The sequence below is a fragment of the Thalassophryne amazonica genome, chromosome 6, assembly GCF_902500255.1.
Source record: "Thalassophryne amazonica chromosome 6, fThaAma1.1, whole genome shotgun sequence".
Taxonomy (NCBI): domain Eukaryota; kingdom Metazoa; phylum Chordata; class Actinopteri; order Batrachoidiformes; family Batrachoididae; genus Thalassophryne; species Thalassophryne amazonica.
Window position 1 is genome coordinate 40,884,479 of NC_047108.1, and position 19,334 is coordinate 40,903,812.

A 19,334-nucleotide genomic window follows, 5' to 3' on the forward strand; every position below is an offset into this window, starting at 1 on the left:
CAGTTGAGTGAGTATCTGAGAAATTGTTTAACAGCAGGGCATTTTCCAACTTGTCCTTAAGGCTTCCAACAGAGGTGTTTTTCCTGGGTCAACAGAGGCTTAAATTTGTAGGTTTTCAGCTTGATACAGGATGACGACGTCGCCTCGGAGCACTGCGCGACGTCCCGCTCCGTGGGAAGTCCTTACAGCGATAGAAACAATCCAAAATCTCTCATCAGCCGTTAAAATTTTCACCGAAAACCAGCTGAATTTCTCGAATGGTGTCCACTCGGATGTGCCTCACAGTTTTTGAAAAAAATTTGATCAAGCACAGCGCCAGTCTCTCAGCAACTTCTCAGACAAAGGAATTCCGACGAGGGGGCTGGACCACTCCTTCCACAAGGCGTGCTCACAGGCGAATGACGTCACCGACAGGCGTGAAAAAAACACTTGCATGCCCATGAGGGTTCAAGTTTGGCTGATGTAATCACACGTGATTCAAATCCATATGGTTTTTTTAAAAAATAAGGTTGGATACTTTTCTCACAGACCTCGTAAAGTAGTTCCTCCACACATACTTCCAAAACAGCAGCTAGGTAGAGACCAAACAGGGTTGGTGCGAGTACACAGCCTTGTTTAACACAGTGACATACTGAAAATGGCTCTGATGTATCACCATCAACACACACTGTAGCCTGCATTCTATCATGAAACTCACGGATAAGCCTGATGATGGTACTGGGGCATCCGTAATGCTCAAGAATTTTCCATAGCATGTCTCTGTCTACTATATCAAATGCCTTAGTAAAGTCAGTAAAAACTGTCCTGTGCTGTACCCGAACAATACAGAAGTACAAATAAAATAATTATAGTGTATATGATAACAAGAATCTAAACTATTGATAAATTAAAACAGTAAATTAATTGTTTTACTAAATAAAGTCACACACTCACGCTTTTAATATATAAATGATTTACCGCCTCCTGCTGGGTTGGCGTGTAAGTCCAGAATATACATATCGGTGTCCATTGTTCTGTGTTGTTAGTTAATATTTGTAGCTTCTCTAAAAATATTAGTCCTATCAATGTTTGGTTTTGGTGCCGTTCACCCTTGACCCCAACAGCAAATGTCAGCTCTCCTGAGTTTGTACTTGGTTAAAACTGCACCCCTGCGCGCGCGCACACACACACAGCTGTTTGTCTTTTCTGCATTCTGGTGTACGCAGTTGCTTTTAATTTGACAAACAGCGACGGTGGCAGAAGACATTAAAAACACTACACATTTCACTCATGGTGCCAACGTAACACTTAAAGCCTGGGTCCCACCAAATAATGAGCCATGCATGGGTGTGTCAGTGATTATTCGAAGAATGACCTACGTTTTCATCTATCATGTATCCGCTATGAAGGTGCCTCTATGTGCCTCTCTGTACCCCACATGTGCCACGTACAGTGAGGAAAATAAGTATTTGAACACCCTGCTATTTTGCAAGTTCTCCCACTTAGAAATCATGGAGGGGTCTGAAATTTTCATCTTAGGTGCATGTCCACTGAGAGACATAATCTAAAAAAAAAATAAATCACAATGTATGATAAATAAATAAGTATTTGAACACCTGTGAAAATCAGTGTCAATATTTGGTACAGTAGCTTTTGTTTGCAATTACAGAGGTCAGATGTTTCCTGTAGTTTTTCACCAGGTTTGCACACACTGCAGCAGGGATTTTGGTCCACTCCTCCATGCAGATCTTCTCCAAATCTTTCAGGTTTGGAGTTTCAGTTCTCTCCAAAGATTTTTTATTGAGTTCAGGTCTGGAAACTGGCCAGGCCACTCCAGGACCTTGAAATGCTTCTTACGGAGCCCCTCCTTGGTTTCCCTGGCTGTGTGTTTGGGGTCATTGTCATGCTGGAAGACCCAGCCATGACCCATCTTCAGTGCTCTTACTGAGGGAAGGAGGTTGTTTGCCAAAATCTCGCAATACATGACCCCATCCATCCTCCCTTCAATACAGTGCAGTCGTCTTGTCCCCTTTGCAGAAGAGCACCCCGAGAGTATGATGTTTCCACCCCCATGCTTCATGGTTGGGATGGTTTTCTTGGGGTTGTTCTCATCCTCTAAACATGGTAAGTAGAGTTGATTCCAAAAAGCTCTATTCTGGTCTCATCTGACCATATGACCTTCTCCCATGCCTCCTCTGGATCATCCAGATGGTCACCGGTGAACTTCAAACGGGCCTGGACATGTGCTGGCTTGAGCAGGGGGACCTTGCTGCCCTGCAGGATTTTAAACCGTGACCGCATCATGTGTTACTAATGTAATCTTTGTGACTATGGTCCCAGCTCTCTTCAGGTCATTGACCAGGTCCTCCTGTGTAGTTCTGAGCTTTCTCAGAATCATCCTTACCCCACAAAGTGAGATCTTGCATGGAATCCCAGACCGAGGGAGATTGACAGTCATCTTGTGTTTCTTCCACTTTCTAATAAATAATCATAATGGTTGTTGTCTTCTACCAAGCTGCTTGCCTGTTGTCCTGTAGTCCACCCCAGCCTTGTGCAGGTCTACAGTTTTGTCCCTGGTGTCCTTAGACAGCTCTTTGGTCTTGGCTATGGTGGACAGGTTGGAGTGTGATTGATTGTGTGAACAGGTGTCTTTTATACAGGTAACAAGTTCAAACAGGTGCAATTAATACAGGTAAAGAGTGCAGAATAAGGGGGCTTCTTAAAGAAAAATTAACAGATCTGTGTGAGCCAGAATTCTTGCTGGTTGGTAGGTGTTCAAATATTTATTTGCAGCAGTAACATACAAATAAATTATTTAAAAAATCATACATTGTGATTTCCGGATTTTTTTTTTTTTTTTAGATTATGCCTCTCACAGTGGACATACACCTAAGATGAAAATTTCAGACCCCTCCATGATTTCTAAGTGGGAGAACTTGCAAAATCGTAGGGTGTTCAAATACTTAATTTCCTCACTGTAGCAGCCTTTAGTGACCCACGACCGACCTGTCATTAGAGCCTCGAATGGCTCGCATCAGACACACAAAGCCACGTAGCACCATGATAGTGCCATGATAACACGATGTTGGCGCAGGTTTAGGCATGGGTTTGGTCCCAACCTCCAGCCCTCCCACACCTGGTCCCTTAAAGTGTGGGTTTTCAATTTACAGATTCACATCAGCATTTAAAGATGACACATTTTTTTAAATGCAGTCCAAAAATAGATGTCCCACGGTTGTGCACTGTGCGCCAGGCTGCTGTCCACCTGTAATGCACCAGACCAGCTAGAACCGAACCAAGGGTTTCTGGGCAGCTACCTCTGTGCTCCTCGTTGGCTCCGCGGCTTGCTGGCTTTATTTTTTCCCTGGCTTTAAACACACACACCGTGATGCCACTTTTAACTTTGTTTGTCTGTTTATTTCTGCAAAATAGTTTTTTTGGCACGGTGCTGTACTGCATACAGAATGAGGTGGCCGCTTTAATTATATAGACCTGTGGATCGCTAAAAAAAAAAAAAAAGATATCTTTATTTCTTCTGCAGCTTACAAGTCACTGTGATACAACTTTTAACTTTTGTGTTATGTCTTCAAAATCGGTCTTTTGCGCACTCTTCTCTGTGGCTGCACAGCTCTGCTTTTAGTTGGCTTCACTGGAGTTATTTCTTCCATGGCTTTAAACACACATCCGCTTTCATGCAGTCATCCAAATTTTAACTTTGTGTTTGTCCATTATTGACTGAAAAATCACTCTTTTGTGAGCTGGCGTTCTGCCTAAATGCTTGTTTGAAGCGTGATGAGTTACTGCCTCAGTGCGCAGTGTGCACACACAGCAGAGCTCATGTGATCCATTAACAAGATATTAAATCAACCATAGACATACCTTAACAGCTAGGAACTGTTTTATCAAGCTATAAAAACATTAAAAATAGTTACCTTAAGCTGTTCAAAATAAATTCCACGTGGAGCAGGAAAGTGAGGGGAAAAAAGTGTCCAGATGAAACAGTCCTCTGTGATTCCAGAAGCGATTAGAGGTGTTCTCAGCATCCAAGGTTTGACAGAAAATAATTAATCTGCTATAAAATAATTATTTTATATACAGGGTCCAGCGCACAGAGCAGGTGGAATTGTGTGCGCAAAAGGGCAGCCGCTCTAAAAATAGCCTCTCAGGTCCTACGTAGCTGCCAGACGCATGGATAATGGGCTTTTAGCAGCCTCGTAAGCATCATGCAAATGCGTCTAAGTCGTCTCGTACTCGTACACAAACTGCTCCACGCTGTTGTTGCTAAATTTTGAACTTCTTGAAGTTAGCGCCACGCTCAGAGAGGAGCCTCATTAACTGAAGATAATGCCTCTGCGAGCCACTCAGAGCCATGAAACTCCCATGATAGTTGAAGAAACCCTCTCGTAGCAAAGAAAATATGCTGTGTGGCTCCTTAGTCATCCTTCATGATTAGGTGGGATCCAGGCTTAACTCACTCATAATGACAGCAACATAACACTTATCTAAACTGACTAATCCAATTGAACTACAAAAACACAATACATCAGTAACACTAACGACACTAACATGAACCACAATAACAACATTTAAAACCCCAAACTCCCATGGTGCATTGCGGCACAACATCCATTGTTTATTGGTTAGCTACAATTGCTAATTTCTCCAAAAAATTTGTCCTATCAACTTTCTGTTTTTTGGCAGTGTTCATCCTTGACCCAAAATACATAAGCATACCAAATGGCAAATGTCAGCTCTCCCCGGCTTTTGCATCATCAAAGCCATGCGCGCGCACACACACACACACACACGTCACTTGGCTATTGTAATATAGATGGTTTTGTATTTTTGTACATTGAAAACATGGCAGAAGGTGGTGGCATTATTCAAGAAATCTTGCAGCATCCCTGGAAGACTGAGTCTGAAGTGGGAATATTTTGGCTTTTACAAGAATGCTGAGGGAAAGCTAGTTGAAGATGGGAACCCTGTACTCAGAACATGCAGGAATAAAACGTCACAGCTCAGCACATTCCAACAGTACTGCAATAATACTGATGACTATACATTTTAGTCTCTTTTAATGTGATATGAAATTTTCATACTAAATGTTTCGATTTCCTATCTGAACAACAGCTTTTTCTTAGATTAGCTTTATCATCCACGTACTGTAGGCCTGCGTGAAGATTTTGATAAATGGGCCTCGGTGGCTAAATTTCCATATCATGATTTCTTGAAATTTTCTCCAAGACAAGGAGAATTGATTGTAGCAATTAATAATGCTCACTGTGTTCATGATGTCCCATTTATTCAGCATTCATAGGTCACAGTTTGTTTTTTTACAATACAGTTTTTTTTACGCTAGCTGTTTCTGTGCTTCTGAGCACCTCACATTTTTCAGCTCTTAACGTTAGAGTGAGTTTCCTGGATGTGTTTCCAGATGACTCAAATGCTACAGTGCAGAACTGACAGTGCTTTCACCTTCAGCTTCACTGTCATTATTTTGACAAGTTTAACACATAAACATTCAGAGTGGGTTTTGTTTGTCTTTTTACTACAGATCCAGGCCTTTAATGTGACTGAAGGTGAATTCTCCTATGCCAGTGACTGTGCTGGCTTTTTCACCCCTGGTATCTGGATGGGCCTGATGACCAGCCTCCTCATGGTCCTAGTCCTCACTTATGGCTTGCACATGATCATGCAACTTCACACTATGGATCGTTTTGATGACCCAAAGGGCCCAGCCATCTCTGTACCCCAGACAGAATAGCATAGTGTGTGCATCCTGTGTCGTGGAGTCAGTCTCTCAGCTTCCATTTTTCTTTGTCCATCTGCTTCTACTCCAACCTGTGATGTTCTCCATACATTCCACTCTCCATTCCTGTGTGGCTGAAAATGGTATCACAGTTTGTAATGTTATGATGAAAGATTTCATAATAATCATCTTTAGCAGTCCATTTTAAGTAATTTATTCAAATTTAAAATGTAATTTGAGACAGAAGGAAAATGTTTCAATCTCTGGCTGATTTGGATCAAAATGACCCACATAGAAAGGATACACAATTGTACAGAGATAGAAATACCTTATGAATAATTCAGTGTTATTTATTCTGTGTATATGTGTTTATTGGTGTATTTATCTGTGTAAACGTGAAATTTACATATTAGTGAATGGAAAATACCTTTTGTAGGGTGAAGAAGAAATCACATTTACTGTGTACTTTTAACTAGAGTACACATTATTTACGAGGCCTACTAGAAAAGTATCCGACCTTATTATTTTTTTCAAAAACCATATGGATTTGAATCACGTGTGATTACATCAGACATGCTTGAACCCTCGTGGGCATGCGAGAGTTTTTTTCACGCCTGTCGGTTGCGTCATTCGCCTGTGGGCAGTCTTAGAGTGAGGAGTCGCCCACCCTCTCGTCGATTTTTTTCATTGTTTAGGAATGGCTCAGAGACTGCTGCGTTGTTTCAGCTAACTGATCATCTGCAGAGGAATGGTCTATTTGAAGAGTTTCAGTCAGGTTTTAGAATTCATCATAGTACAGAAACAGCATTAGTGAAGGTTACAAATGATCTTCTTATGGCCTCGGACAGTGGACTCATCTCTGTGCTTGTTCTGTTAGACCTCAGTGCTGCTTTTGATACTGTTGACCATAAAATTTTATTACAGAGATTAGAGCATGCCATAGGTATTAAAGGCACTGCGCTGCGGTGGTTTGAATCATATTTGTCTAATAGATTACAATTTGTTCATGTAAATGGGGAATCTTCTTCACAGACTAAAGTTAATTATGGAGTTCCACAAGGTTCTGTGCTAGGACCAATTTTATTCACTTTATACATGCTTCCCTTAGGCAGTATTATTAGACAGTATTGCTTAAATTTTCATTGTTACGCAGATGATACCCAGCTTTATCTATCCATGAAGCCAGAGGACACACACCAATTAGCTAAACTGCAGGATTGTCTTACAGACATAAAGACATGGATGACCTCTAATTTCCTGCTTTTAAACTCAGATAAAACTGAAGTTATTGTACTTGGCCCCACAAATCTTAGAAACATGGTGTCTAACCAGATCCTTACTCTGGATGGCATTACCCTGACCTCTAGTAATACTGTGAGAAATCTTGGAGTCATTTTTGATCAGGATATGTCATTCAAAGCGCATATTAAACAAATATGTAGGACTGCTTTTTTGCATTTACGCAATATCTCTAAAATCAGAAAGGTCTTGTCTCAGAGTGATGCTGAAAAACTAATTCATGCATTTATTTCCTCTAGGCTGGACTATTGTAATTCATTATTATCAGGTTGTCCTAAAAGTTCCCTAAAAAGCCTTCAGTTAATTCAAAATGCTGCAGCTAGAGTACTGACGGGGACTAGAAGGAGAGAGCATATCTCACCCATATTGGCCTCTCTTCATTGGCTTCCTGTTAATTCTAGAATAGAATTTAAAATTCTTCTTCTTACTTATAAGGTTTTGAATAATCAGGTCCCATCTTATCTTAGGGACCTCGTAGTACCATATCACCCCAATAGAGCACTTCGCTCTCAGACTGCAGGCTTACTTGTAGTTCCTAGGGTTTGTAAGAGTAGAATGGGAGGCAGAGCCTTCAGCTTTCAGGCTCCTCTCCTGTGGAACCAGCTCCCAATTCAGATCAGGGAGACAGACACCCTCTCTACTTTTAAGATTAGGCTTAAAACTTTCCTTTTTGCTAAAGCTTATAGTTAGGGCTGGATCAGGTGACCCTGAACCATCCCTTAGTTATGCTGCTATAGACGTAGACTGCTGGGGGGTTCCCATGATGCACTGTTTCTTTCTCTTTTTGCTCTGTATGCACCACTCTGCATTTAATCATTAGTGATCGATCTCTGCTCTCCTCCACAGCATGTCTTTTTCCTGGTTCTCTCCCTCAGCCCCAACCAGTCCCAGCAGAAGACTGCCCCTCCCTGAGCCTGGTTCTGCTGGAGGTTTCTTCCTGTTAAAAGGGAGTTTTTCCTTCCCACTGTAGCCAAGTGCTTGCTCACAGGGGGTCGTTTTGACCGTTGGGGTTTTACATAATTATTGTATGGCCTTGCCTTACAATATAAAGCGCCTTGGGGCAACTGTTTGTTGTGATTTGGCGCTATATAAAAAAATTGATTGATTGATTGATTGTTTGATCAAATTTTTTTCAAACCTGTAAGGCACAACTGAGTGGACACCATTCGATAAATTCAGCTGGTTTTCGGTAAAAATTTTAACGGTTGATGAGAGATTTTGGTCTGGTAGTGTCGCCGTAAGGATGGCCCACGGTGCCTGATGGCGATCTGCGCTTCGAGGCGGCAGCGTCTCGCCGTTTCAAGTTGAAAACGTCCACATTTCAGGCTCTGTTGATCCAGGAAGTCGTCAGAGAACAGAGAACTTTCAGAAGAAGTCGGCATGAGGAGTTTATTCGGACATTCCATTGTTAATGGACATTTTGTAATGAAAGAACGTGCGGGCAGAGTCGCATGTCGGGCTGGACCCGACCGCGGGGGGTTACGACAGGAAAAACACCTCCGTTGGAAACCTTAACGGGCAAGTTGGAACATGCCCAAGCTGTTAAACAATTTCTCAGTTACTCACTTGTTGAAAGCCATCAAAAGCCGCCTGAATTTTACAAATGGTTTTCAACACGGAGGTGTTTTTCCTGTCGCGGCGCACACAAATTTGCTGAGTCGTCACGGAAATGACTCTGCGAATTTGCGCGCACGTCTTTCATTACAAAATGTCCTTAAACAGTGGAATGTCCGCATAAAGTCCTCATGCCGGCCTCTTCTGAATCTTCTCTGTTCTCTCACGACGTCCTGGGTGAATTAAGCCTTAAATTAGGATGTTTTCAGGTCGAAACAGGCCGACGACGGCGCCTGGAAGCGCTGCACGACGTCCCGCTGCGTGGGAAGTCCTTACACCGACAGAAACACCCCATAATCTCTCATCAGCCGTTAAACTTTTCACCGAAAACCAGCTTAATTTCTCGAATAGTGTCCACTCGGATATTCCTCACAGGTCCAGAAAAAATTTTGATAAAGCAACGCGCGCCGTCTCGAGCAGCGTGTGAAACAAAGGAATTCAGCCGAGAGGGCGGGACCACATCTCACTCAAGGCCTGCCCACAGGGAAATGACGTCACCGACACGCGTGAAAAAACTCACGCATGCGCACGAGGGTTCAAGCATGATTGGTGTAATCGCACGTCATTCAAATCCATATAGTTAAAAAAAAAATAAAAGGGTCAGTTTATTATCTAATAGACCTCGTAAGTCGTAGTTTCATTACCAAGACTGCTGTTTATGTTTTTGTCTTATTTGATAAGACAAGTTAAAATGGCATTTTAAGGAAAACAATATTTATAACTTGATTATTTCCATTAAATAAATTGCAAATTAAGCTGCAACATGAATTCAAACTGAGCTTAGATGATTTATGTGCACTGAAACATGTTAAATGTATTATGTTAAATGTATAGTATTTATTTTTCAGTTAACTTATATTTTTGATGGTTTGTAGTGAATCTCAATACTGTAAGGTCCTGATTTATGGTCCTATGTTGTGCTGCTGCTGTGAAATTAATAAAATGTGTGAAGAGTGAAAGGGTTTGTGTGCAACTTTGGGAGGCTGTCATCTGGACCACGTGGACCCTGGACTTTGTAACAGAATGTCATCATAAGCGCAGTACCCACCACTTTCCATCTTAAATCCAGCAGGCCCACGGATTTGAGTCAACAGTGGGGTCATGATAGATTTCATGTATGAAGTGGGTACATCTGTAATGATGCATCTTCCACTGACTTTAAAGTTTACATGAGTTTTAAGACTAGGGTCATCATTTTCTATACCTGCTTAATTCAGTTAAGGGTCACAGTGGTGGGGGCATTGGAGCTTATCCGAGCAGTCATAGGGTACAAGGCAGGGTACACCTTGTACCGGATGCCAGTCTATCGCAGGGTCACATATAGACAGGCAAACACATTCACATAATTTAAAGTTTCCAATTCACCCAACATGCATGTCTTTGGATGGGGGAGGAAACCAGAGCACCCGGAGGGAGCCCACGCAAACACGGGGAGAACATGCAAAATCCACACAGAAAGGTCCCAGGTGGTAAGTGATCCCACAACCTTCTTGCTGTGAGGTGACAGTTCTAGCCACTAAGAGCCACTCACAAATCCAACAAGACCAAGCATTCATGATATGCACACTCTTAAGGCTATGAAATTGGGCTATTAGTAAAAAAGTAGAAAAGGGGGTGTTCACAATAATAGTAGCATCTACTGTTGACGCTACAAACTCGAAACTATTATGTTCAAACTGCTTTTTTAGCAATCCTGTGAATCACTAAACTAGTATTTAGTTGTATAATCACAGTTTTTCATGATTTCTTCACATCTACGAGGCATTAATTTTGTTGGTTTGGAACCAAGATTTTGCGCGTTTACTTGTGTGCTTGAGGTCATTGTCTTGTTGAAACACCCATTTCAAGGGCATGTCCTCTTCAGCATAAGGCAACATGACCTCTTCCAAGTATTTTGACATATCCAAACTGATCCATGATACCTGGTATACGATATATAAGCCCAACACCATAGTAGGAGAAACATGCCCATATCATGACTTGCACCACCATGCTTCACTGTCTTCGCTGTGAGCTGTGGCTTGAATTCAGAGTTTGGGGGTTGTCTCACAAACTGTCTGCGGCCCTTGGACCCAAAAAGAACAATTTTACTCTCATCAGTCCACAAAATATTCCTCCATTTCTATTTAAGCCAGTTGATGTGTTCTTTGGCAAATTGTAACCTCTTCTGCACGTCTTTTATTTAACAGAGGGACTTTGCGGGGGATTCTTGCAAATAAATTAGCTTCACACAGGCGTCTTCTGTCACAGCACTTACAGGTAACTCCAGACTCTTTGATCATCCTGGAGCTGATCAATGGATGAGCCTTTGCCATTCTGGTTATTCTTCTATCCATTTTGATGGTTGTTTTCCGTTTTCTTCCACGCTTTTCTGTTTTTTTTGTTTTGTTTTTTTTTTTGTCCATTTTAAAGCATTCTAGATCATTGTAGATGAACAGCCTATAATTTTCTGCACCTGCATATAAGTTTTCCCCTCTCCAATCAACTTTTTAATCAAACTACGTTGTTCTTCTGAACAATGTCTTGAACGTCCCATTTTCCTCAGGCTTTCATAGAGAAAAGCATGTTCAACAGGTGCTGGCTTCATCCTTAAATAGGGGACACCTGATTCACACCTGTTTGTTCCACAAAATTGATGAACTCACTGACTGAATGCCACACTACTATTATTGTGAACACCCCCTTTTCTACTCTTTTTTTTTTTTTTTTTTTTTTTTTTTACTAATAGTCCACTTTCATAGCCTTAGGAGTGTGCATATCATGAATGCTTGGTCTTGGATTTGTGAGAATCTACTGAATCTACTGGTACCTTGTTTCCCATGTAACAATAAGAAATATACTCAAAACCTGGATTAATCTTTTTAGTCACATAGCACTACTATTATTCTGAACACTACTGTATTAGTAACTCTGCTCCTTTATCCACCTACTGTACCAAATTAGTGAGCATCTGAAAATTTTTCAGGATGGTCCACCGTGCAGCTTGATACAACTGCTCAAAGTAGCTGATCAAACGGAACAGCTCGGCGGTCATCTGTCGCAATAGTGATGGACTGACATGGAGGTTTGGAGGAATGTAGTGCTTTGATTTGTAAACATGCCAGGAATCACTACCACAGGTGGTTCCTGTTCATAGATTCCTCTAACAAACTCCTTGTCTGCCCTTGGTGCCATCACTGCCTGGTTTCTCAGTTCTTTATAAATTCAAAATTACTACAAAGCTACATTATGTGCTATGATTCTTCCAGCACCAATCACATGAATAGGGTCTAACCTGGATCTAACCTTCCCCACCCCATGAGCAAGCACTCTGGTGAGTGGGAACTCCCTCACTGTTTTTTAATTACATGAATAAACCTTAAGCAGACTAGGCTCAGTGGAGTCACCATCTGTAATGGTCATATTAACAAAACAAGGCACAGTACATCTTAGAATATGCAATAATAGGTACAGTGCATCCGGAAAGTATTCAGAGCACTGCACTTTTTTCACATTTTGTTATGTTACAGCCTTACTCCAAAATGGATGAAATTCACGTTTTCCTCAAATTCTACACACACACACACCCCATAATGACAATGTGAAAAAGTTTTTTTGTTGCTATTTTTGCTAATTTATTAACCATGGGAGAAAAAAAACTGAAGAAATCACAGTATGCAAGTATCACAGTAAGTATTCACAGCCTTTGCCATGAAGCTCAAAATTTAGCTCAGGGTCAACCTGTTTCCACTGATAATCCTTGAGATGTGTCTATAGCTTGGAGTCCAGCTGGGGTAAATTCAGTTGATCAGACATGATTTGGAAAGGCACACACCTGTCTACATATAAGATCCCACTGTTGACTGCATGTCAGAGCACAAACCAAGCATGAAGTCAAAGGTATTGTCTGTAGACCTCTGAGACAGGATTGTCTCGAGACCCAAATCTGGGTAATGGTAGAGAAACATTTCTACTGCTTTGAAGGTCCCAATGAGGGCACTGGCCTCCATCTTCCATAAATGGAAGAAGTTCAGATCCACCGGGACTCTTCCTAGAGCTGGCCGCCCGTCTAAACTGAGTGATTGGGGGAGAAGAGCCTTAATCATGGAGATGACCAAGAACCTGATTGTCACTCTGTCAGAGCTCCAGCATTCCTCTGTGGAGAGGGGAGAGCCTTCCAGAAGGACAGTCATCTGCAACAATCCACCAATCAGGCCTGTATGGTAGAGTGGCCAAATGGAAGCTACTCCTTAGGCACATGGCAGCCCACCTAGAATTTGCCAAAAGGCACTTGAAGGACTCTCAGACCAAGAGAAACAAAATTCTCTGGTCTGATGAGATAAGGTTGAACTCTTTGGTGTGAATGCCAGGCATTATGTTTGGAGGAAACCTGGCACCATCCCGACAGTGAAGCATGATGGTGGCAGCATTATGCTGTAGGAATGTTTTTCAGCAGCAGGAACTGGGAGACTAGTCAGGATTCAGGGAAAGATGAATGCAGCAGTGTAGAGAGAGATCCTGGATGAAAACCTGCTCCAGAGTGCTCTTGATCTCAGACTGGGGGGATGGTTCTTTCAGCTGGGCAATGACCCTAAGCACACAGCCAAGACATCAGTGGCTTCAGGTAGAGGTGGGCGATACCGGGAATTTTGGTATTGATCCGATACCAAGAAAATACAGGCCCAGTATCGCCGATATCAATACTGATACCAATACTTTTTCATATTTAAGCTTCATAGAGACAACGGATCCAAAAGACTTAGGATAGAATTTCGCCAAACATTGTACGTGACAACAAAATACTTTATTATCACAATCAACATTTTTGTTTAAAAAAAATCACTCAACACAACTTAAAATCTCCTGATGTAGAGGGCTGACAAACCACAACACAAGGGTGTGCTGCTCTGTGTTGTGTGAGACAGCGCAGTGCTGCTCTTACAGAGAACAGACTTTGATGAATCTGCGTGCGCAGCAGTCAGTGCGTGTCGGAGAGAAAAAAAGCTTGAGTATCAATAATTTTACACGAGGATCGTTCAATATCAATACCAGCGGTGGTATCGATATTATCGATATTAGGATCGATCCACCCATCCCTAGCTTCAGGACAACTCTGTCTTTGAGTGGCCCAGCCAGAGTCCAGACCTGAATCTCATTGAAGATCTCTGGAGAGATCTGAAAATGGCGGTGCCTCGACTCTCCCCATTCATCCTGATGGATCTTGAGAGGTGCTGTGAAGAGGAATGGGCAAAACTGCCCAAAGATAGGTGCACCAAGCTTGTGGCATCATATTCAAGAAGACTTCAGGCTGTAATTGCTGCTAAAGGTGCATCAACAAAGTATTGAGCAAAGGGTTTGAATACTTAGGTGGATATGAGTTATTTATTTTTAATAAATTTGCAAAACATAAAAAAACAAACTTTTTCATGTTGTCATTATGGGGTGTTGTAAGTAGGATTTTGAGGGAAAAGAAAATGAATTTACTTCATTTTGGAATAAAGCTGTAACGTAACAAAATATGTAAAAAGCGCTGTGAATACTTTTCGATTGCATTATACATTCCTGCAGCAGATATGTTTCTACCATGTGATGTTTCAAACAAACACATAAATCATTTTCTTAATTTAGTTGGATAATATCAAAATGTTCTTTCTCCTGTATAAAAATCAATGATGTCATGACCTCTGTGTCTTCTGTTATTACGATTTAAAATTAACGTTTCACCGTGCTAGAACGCAGTAATGGGGAACCATTAATTTTTCTATCTCTGAACGTTTTGGTCACAAATATTGGCCATTCATTCATATCTCCCTTCATAATAGCCTGGATGCTCTTCACGGGATGCTTTAAAAACCGTTTAGCTATAGGTATGTTCCTTTGCATGGCAGATAAATACATGAACTATCAACACTTTTCTCAAAAACCGTTGTCCGTCACTGCCCGCCGTCGAGCTTGCAGACGTAAATCCGCGAACACTGATTTGCTGATTTCAAAGTCAATCACGAACACTTCGCTCACTGATTGGCTGTTAATTCTGCTCTTTGCTATTGTTTGGGTCAACGCTTCGCTATCACAGCTAACATGGCTGCTGCTGTGTTACTGTTTTAATTGTTCGTGGTGTTTCGTCGGATATCGAAACAAAGGTAATTGTAGTTTTGCGTTTTGAATAGATTTTTTAAAAGCTCTGTTCATATAGTTTAACTTAAAAACAATGCATCGAGAAAATGCAGGTTGACCACTGCTAGCGAACTCGGCGCTTGCTAGCTAACATTAGCATGTCTGCAAGGGTTCTGCATACTGTAAAGTACCCAGATATGAGTCATTCGTAACCCCCGTGATTTTAGAAAACAAGATACAAGCATTTGTGAACAGTTCTTCTGAAATATATCTCTGCATTCTTGTTCCTATCATCAGCGCTAATCATTGTATACTTGGGGTAGACATGTTTGCATGCTCATTATGCTGCTGTGCCTCAGACAGACTGCCATGATGTCGGACCTTAGTTTGAAAATTTCCCATCTTTTGAGTTTGATTTATTTCCTGGCATAACTTGGTATTTTAACATTGTATTCCTTTTTATACAATATGGAGCATTAGAAAGTTAAATGGACTGCATTTTTATAGCGCTTTTCCCATCTGCATCAGACGCTTTACAAATAATGCCTCACATTGCCCAAATGGCCCTTAGTGATTTTCCAGATAGGCTGGGATTTGAACCAAGGATCTTCTGGTCTCAAGCCCAATGCCTTAACCACTAGACCATCATTTGTGACTGTGCATGATAAATTTATATATCAGTCCTTCTTTGGTAACACACTTGTTTGTTGAATATGACCAAAAGGACTCCCAACTTACCATTTTCTTACAGCCACCTATAATTGTTGGACATCATGCCCACATTGCATATTTAAGGGGATTGGGGGTGGGTGCGGGGGTGTTCCTAGCTCTCACTCCTGTTGGTCTGCCCCTGCACCTCAGAGTGTAGGTGACACCAAAAAATGTGCACATATAATCACTAAAAATGATAAAATGCTGATATTTTTAAAAATCGGGAACCATAAAAGTTGATAAGTGTACAGATGAAGGATAAAGACCAGCTGTCTGAACCCTGCGCTCTATTTCAGCCCTCAGCCGCAGCCATATTCTTGCTACGCCATCACCAGAAGGGCACCTGCTGATTCAAGCCCAAATCAATTGTAAACACAGCGGAGGTTGAGCTGTCTTTGGACGATTTTTATTTATTTTATTTTTTTTTAGTGTGGAGCTCTTTTTTTAAGTCCATACTGAATGTGTCTGAATAAGCTGTGGAGGACACAGCCTTTTGGTTTTGAGCCCTATTGAGATGACAATGAGGAAGACGAAACCTTGGAGGAAAACCTTCATTCTGACAACAGTGACTGTATTGGCAGAGTTCAGAACACAGAATGTGATTATAAATAACTAAATAAATAAATAAAGCATACGATTTTGGGATGCCAGTGGAGGTGATACTTTTGTTTTTGCCAGCTCTTTGGTCTAATCAACTGATTTAAATAAATAAATAAAAAAGTTTCACTATCTGTGACATCAGGAAAAAAGTGATGGTGTGGATTTTTATTTAAAAAACAGGTATATTCAAATCTGAAAAATGTCACCAGTGACTGAAAATATCAGGTATTTTTAAAATAAATATTGTTTCCTTCTTGAATAGTTAGTGTACTGTACGTTAGTAGTGTAACACATTATTCTTAAATATTAAAACCATTCACATGGAGTAAATAATAGACTCTTACCTGTCCATTTCAGTGAGATCATCTGAAAACTTATCCATCTTTACAGAACAATGTCTGAAAATAATTTAATTCGTTGTCCTGGTTCAAGAAAAGTCCATGATGGTTCGAGTCTCTGCTGTGAATGGATCCTCTTGTTCCACTGCGAGCCGCTTTGCGCGCAAGTTAAGACTCGCAGCGCCTCATCCGCTCCTAACGTCTCAGTCTGCACGCAACAAAAGTCCCATGATCCACAACAAAATAAAAAAATTATGTGAAAATAGTCAGTTTTGCCTCCATGTCAAGTGGAGAATCTACAGACACCGCTCTCGTCAATATAAGTGTTTCCACCTGCCGATCAAAAGGATTCTGCCGGCAAGAATAACCGTTCTGACACCGAAAACATGGTGCAGCTCCGACCTGAACCACTCGGTGGAAATGGGGCTGTCAGTATCCTGTAAAAATCCATAAATTAACGGGGCTATTAAGATAATGGTTTCGGCACTGTGATCACTTCCTTCTTGTTCTTCGATGTCAGGACCAGCCAAGAAGTTCCTGGTTTTTAGTGGCACACAGTTCAAAATCTGACTATTTCTCTCTTCACTAACTGCGCACCAGGAGCACCTGTGTAGGATCCAGTCTAGAAAGTTTGTTGTATGCAGAGAAGTTCTTCCCCTCTGAGTTTTCCCCACATAATCCTCATCTGTGCAAAATAAGTGTTCGAAAAAAAAAATAAAAAAAAATCTGCACGATTTGACGTCAGACGTCCACAGTCTGTACCTATACATGGAAAGTTGTTCTGAAAATCAGCAAGTTTATTTCCGTTCTTCTTGCAAATGATCATGCTTCTGCTGTATTCTGTTCCCATTTTCTCGATGGATTCACAAAGCCTGAATCACAGATCTCTAATAGGCATGCTGCAGCATAGGATAGTAGGCTTGGTGTGTTGACATCAAATAATCTTGTAATTAGTATTTATAAATACACTATTTTTACCTCAGCCAACAAAGTTGGGCAGAGGTTATGTTTTCACCCCTGTTTTTCTTTAAGAGCCCATTTTTATAAGAATCAGGCAGTTTACATGGTGCTGTGATAGTGACCAACTCAGATTTAGCTCAAACTTTGATAACTGGATGCACCCTCCACCAAACAAACATACAACAAAAATTTTGGCCAAATTCCATACGATGACCTCACCAGGGGTCATCAGAGTTAACACCCAGAATGGCCTTAAACTGAAATTTGGTGAACAGGAAAGATTTGGACAGCTTTTTAATCACTAATCTGGGTTGGGGGATTGAACGCGTTGACTATAGGGGGTGCTTCAAGTTGACGAATTTTCAGAAATGCTCATATTTGTGAAGGCTATTACTCAATATGCGTTTAATCCCCCAGCAAGATTTTTACCTCCGCCAAGGAGGTTATGTTTTCGGTCGTGTTTGTTTGTTTGTCTGTTTGTCAGCAGGATAACTCAAAACGTTTTGAATGGATTTTGATGAAATTTTGTGGAGTGGTTGTAAATGACAACAGGAACAAGTGATTAAATTTTAGTGGTGATCCGGATCACGATCCAGATCCCGATGCTAACGCGTTAGCATGTCTTTGGCATTTTCAGTGTTAAAAGTTAGTATTAAGCAGTTGCAGCTGTCATCACGTTCGGGTGCATTTGTTTTCAAATTGTAATATTTCTTAAATTCATTTTTGTTGAAATTTTGTGGAGTGGTTGGAAATGACAAGAGGAACAAGTGATTAAATTTTAGTGGTGATCCGGATCCCGATCCTGATCCCGATGCTAACGCGTTAGCATATCTATGGCATTTTCAATGTTAAAAGTTAGCATTAAGCAATTGCAGCTGTCATCACGTTCGGGTGTGTTTGTTTTCAAATTGTAATATTTCTTAAATTTATTTTTATTTATATATTAATAATCTAATGATTATTATATACAATTTTAGAGAAAGACAAAAAGAAATAGATCACTGTGCCAAGGAGGGAATCTCTTTAGGGTCAGTGACCCTATGGTCTTGTTTAAAGAAGTGTTTCGTAAATGTTAAAAAATTCATATATTTGCAGTTTAGTTGAATAATAAATTGAATTTTGTCTCTTACTTGTTTTTGTCTATAAGCACATGCAATATCAATATCAGTGCTCAGATGACAGTAGCTTCTGGGAAAGGTGCAAGTTGCAATAAACTGTGATGCCAACCGCTAAGGATACATGCTATCCAGTCACAGCAGATGAAACTTTTTTTTACTACTGAGCAAACATCATTGTTAGACTTTTTTAGGTTCAATGATTCCACGGCGTGTAGGGGTGATTCTTTAACTACGGGCACTATTGGCCTTGTAAATGTAATTTCCACCACACCATTGCCTTACAATATAAAGCGCCTTGGGGCAACTGTTTGTTGTGATTTGGCGCTATATACATGTGCTCTGATGTCACTGTTTATCTCCATACAATCTACCCAAACAATCTTTCATACAAACTGTTAAGGGACATTACAGTGTTGTGGTGGAAATTACAGCAATAGTGTGGGACAACTACATTTTGTTTAAAAAAATCACAACAGTTGTATGACATTGAATACCCCAATTATGTTTTGATTATTTTACTGATATTTTATTCAGAGATATTTTAAAACATTAGAAAAAATGTTTCTTTACCATTCATTTTTATCATTGAAGATCAAAAGTCTGGGTGTGGGACAAGCACAAAACGGCAATATTTGCATATAATGATGCTGAAAAAAAGGTGAAAAAGTCATCAGACTACTAGAACAAATTTCTTAAAACACTTTCATTGTAAAGATAACTATAAAAGTGTGAAATTTCCCCTTTTTTCTGTTTTTCATACAATATGATCAAAGGACATAAGTGCCTGTAGTCTAAGAATCACAGATGTTATGGCGTCAGTGACCCCATGGCCTTGGCGGAGGTTTGCACTCTCTGAGTGCTTCTAGTTAT

The 19,334-nt window shown here is 40.7% G+C and overlaps 2 protein-coding genes across 2 annotated transcripts in view; both read left to right on the forward strand.

The window, feature by feature from the left end:
• The window catches only part of atp6ap1a (ATPase H+ transporting accessory protein 1a), a 77,512-nt gene extending 71,673 nt beyond the window's left edge, over positions 1-5,839 (forward strand). Inside the window, exon 11 of the mRNA XM_034172050.1 lies at positions 5,534-5,839. Coding sequence (XP_034027941.1) covers positions 5,534-5,743 — 210 coding nt within the window. The 3' untranslated portion in view covers positions 5,744-5,839. The remainder of the gene's footprint in view (positions 1-5,533) is intronic.
• An 8,835-nt stretch (positions 5,840-14,674) lies between these two features.
• The window catches only part of LOC117512090, an 86,899-nt gene continuing 82,239 nt past the window's right edge, over positions 14,675-19,334 (forward strand). Inside the window, exon 1 of the mRNA XM_034172051.1 lies at positions 14,675-14,763. The gene's annotated coding sequence lies outside the window, so the exon portion shown is untranslated. The remainder of the gene's footprint in view (positions 14,764-19,334) is intronic.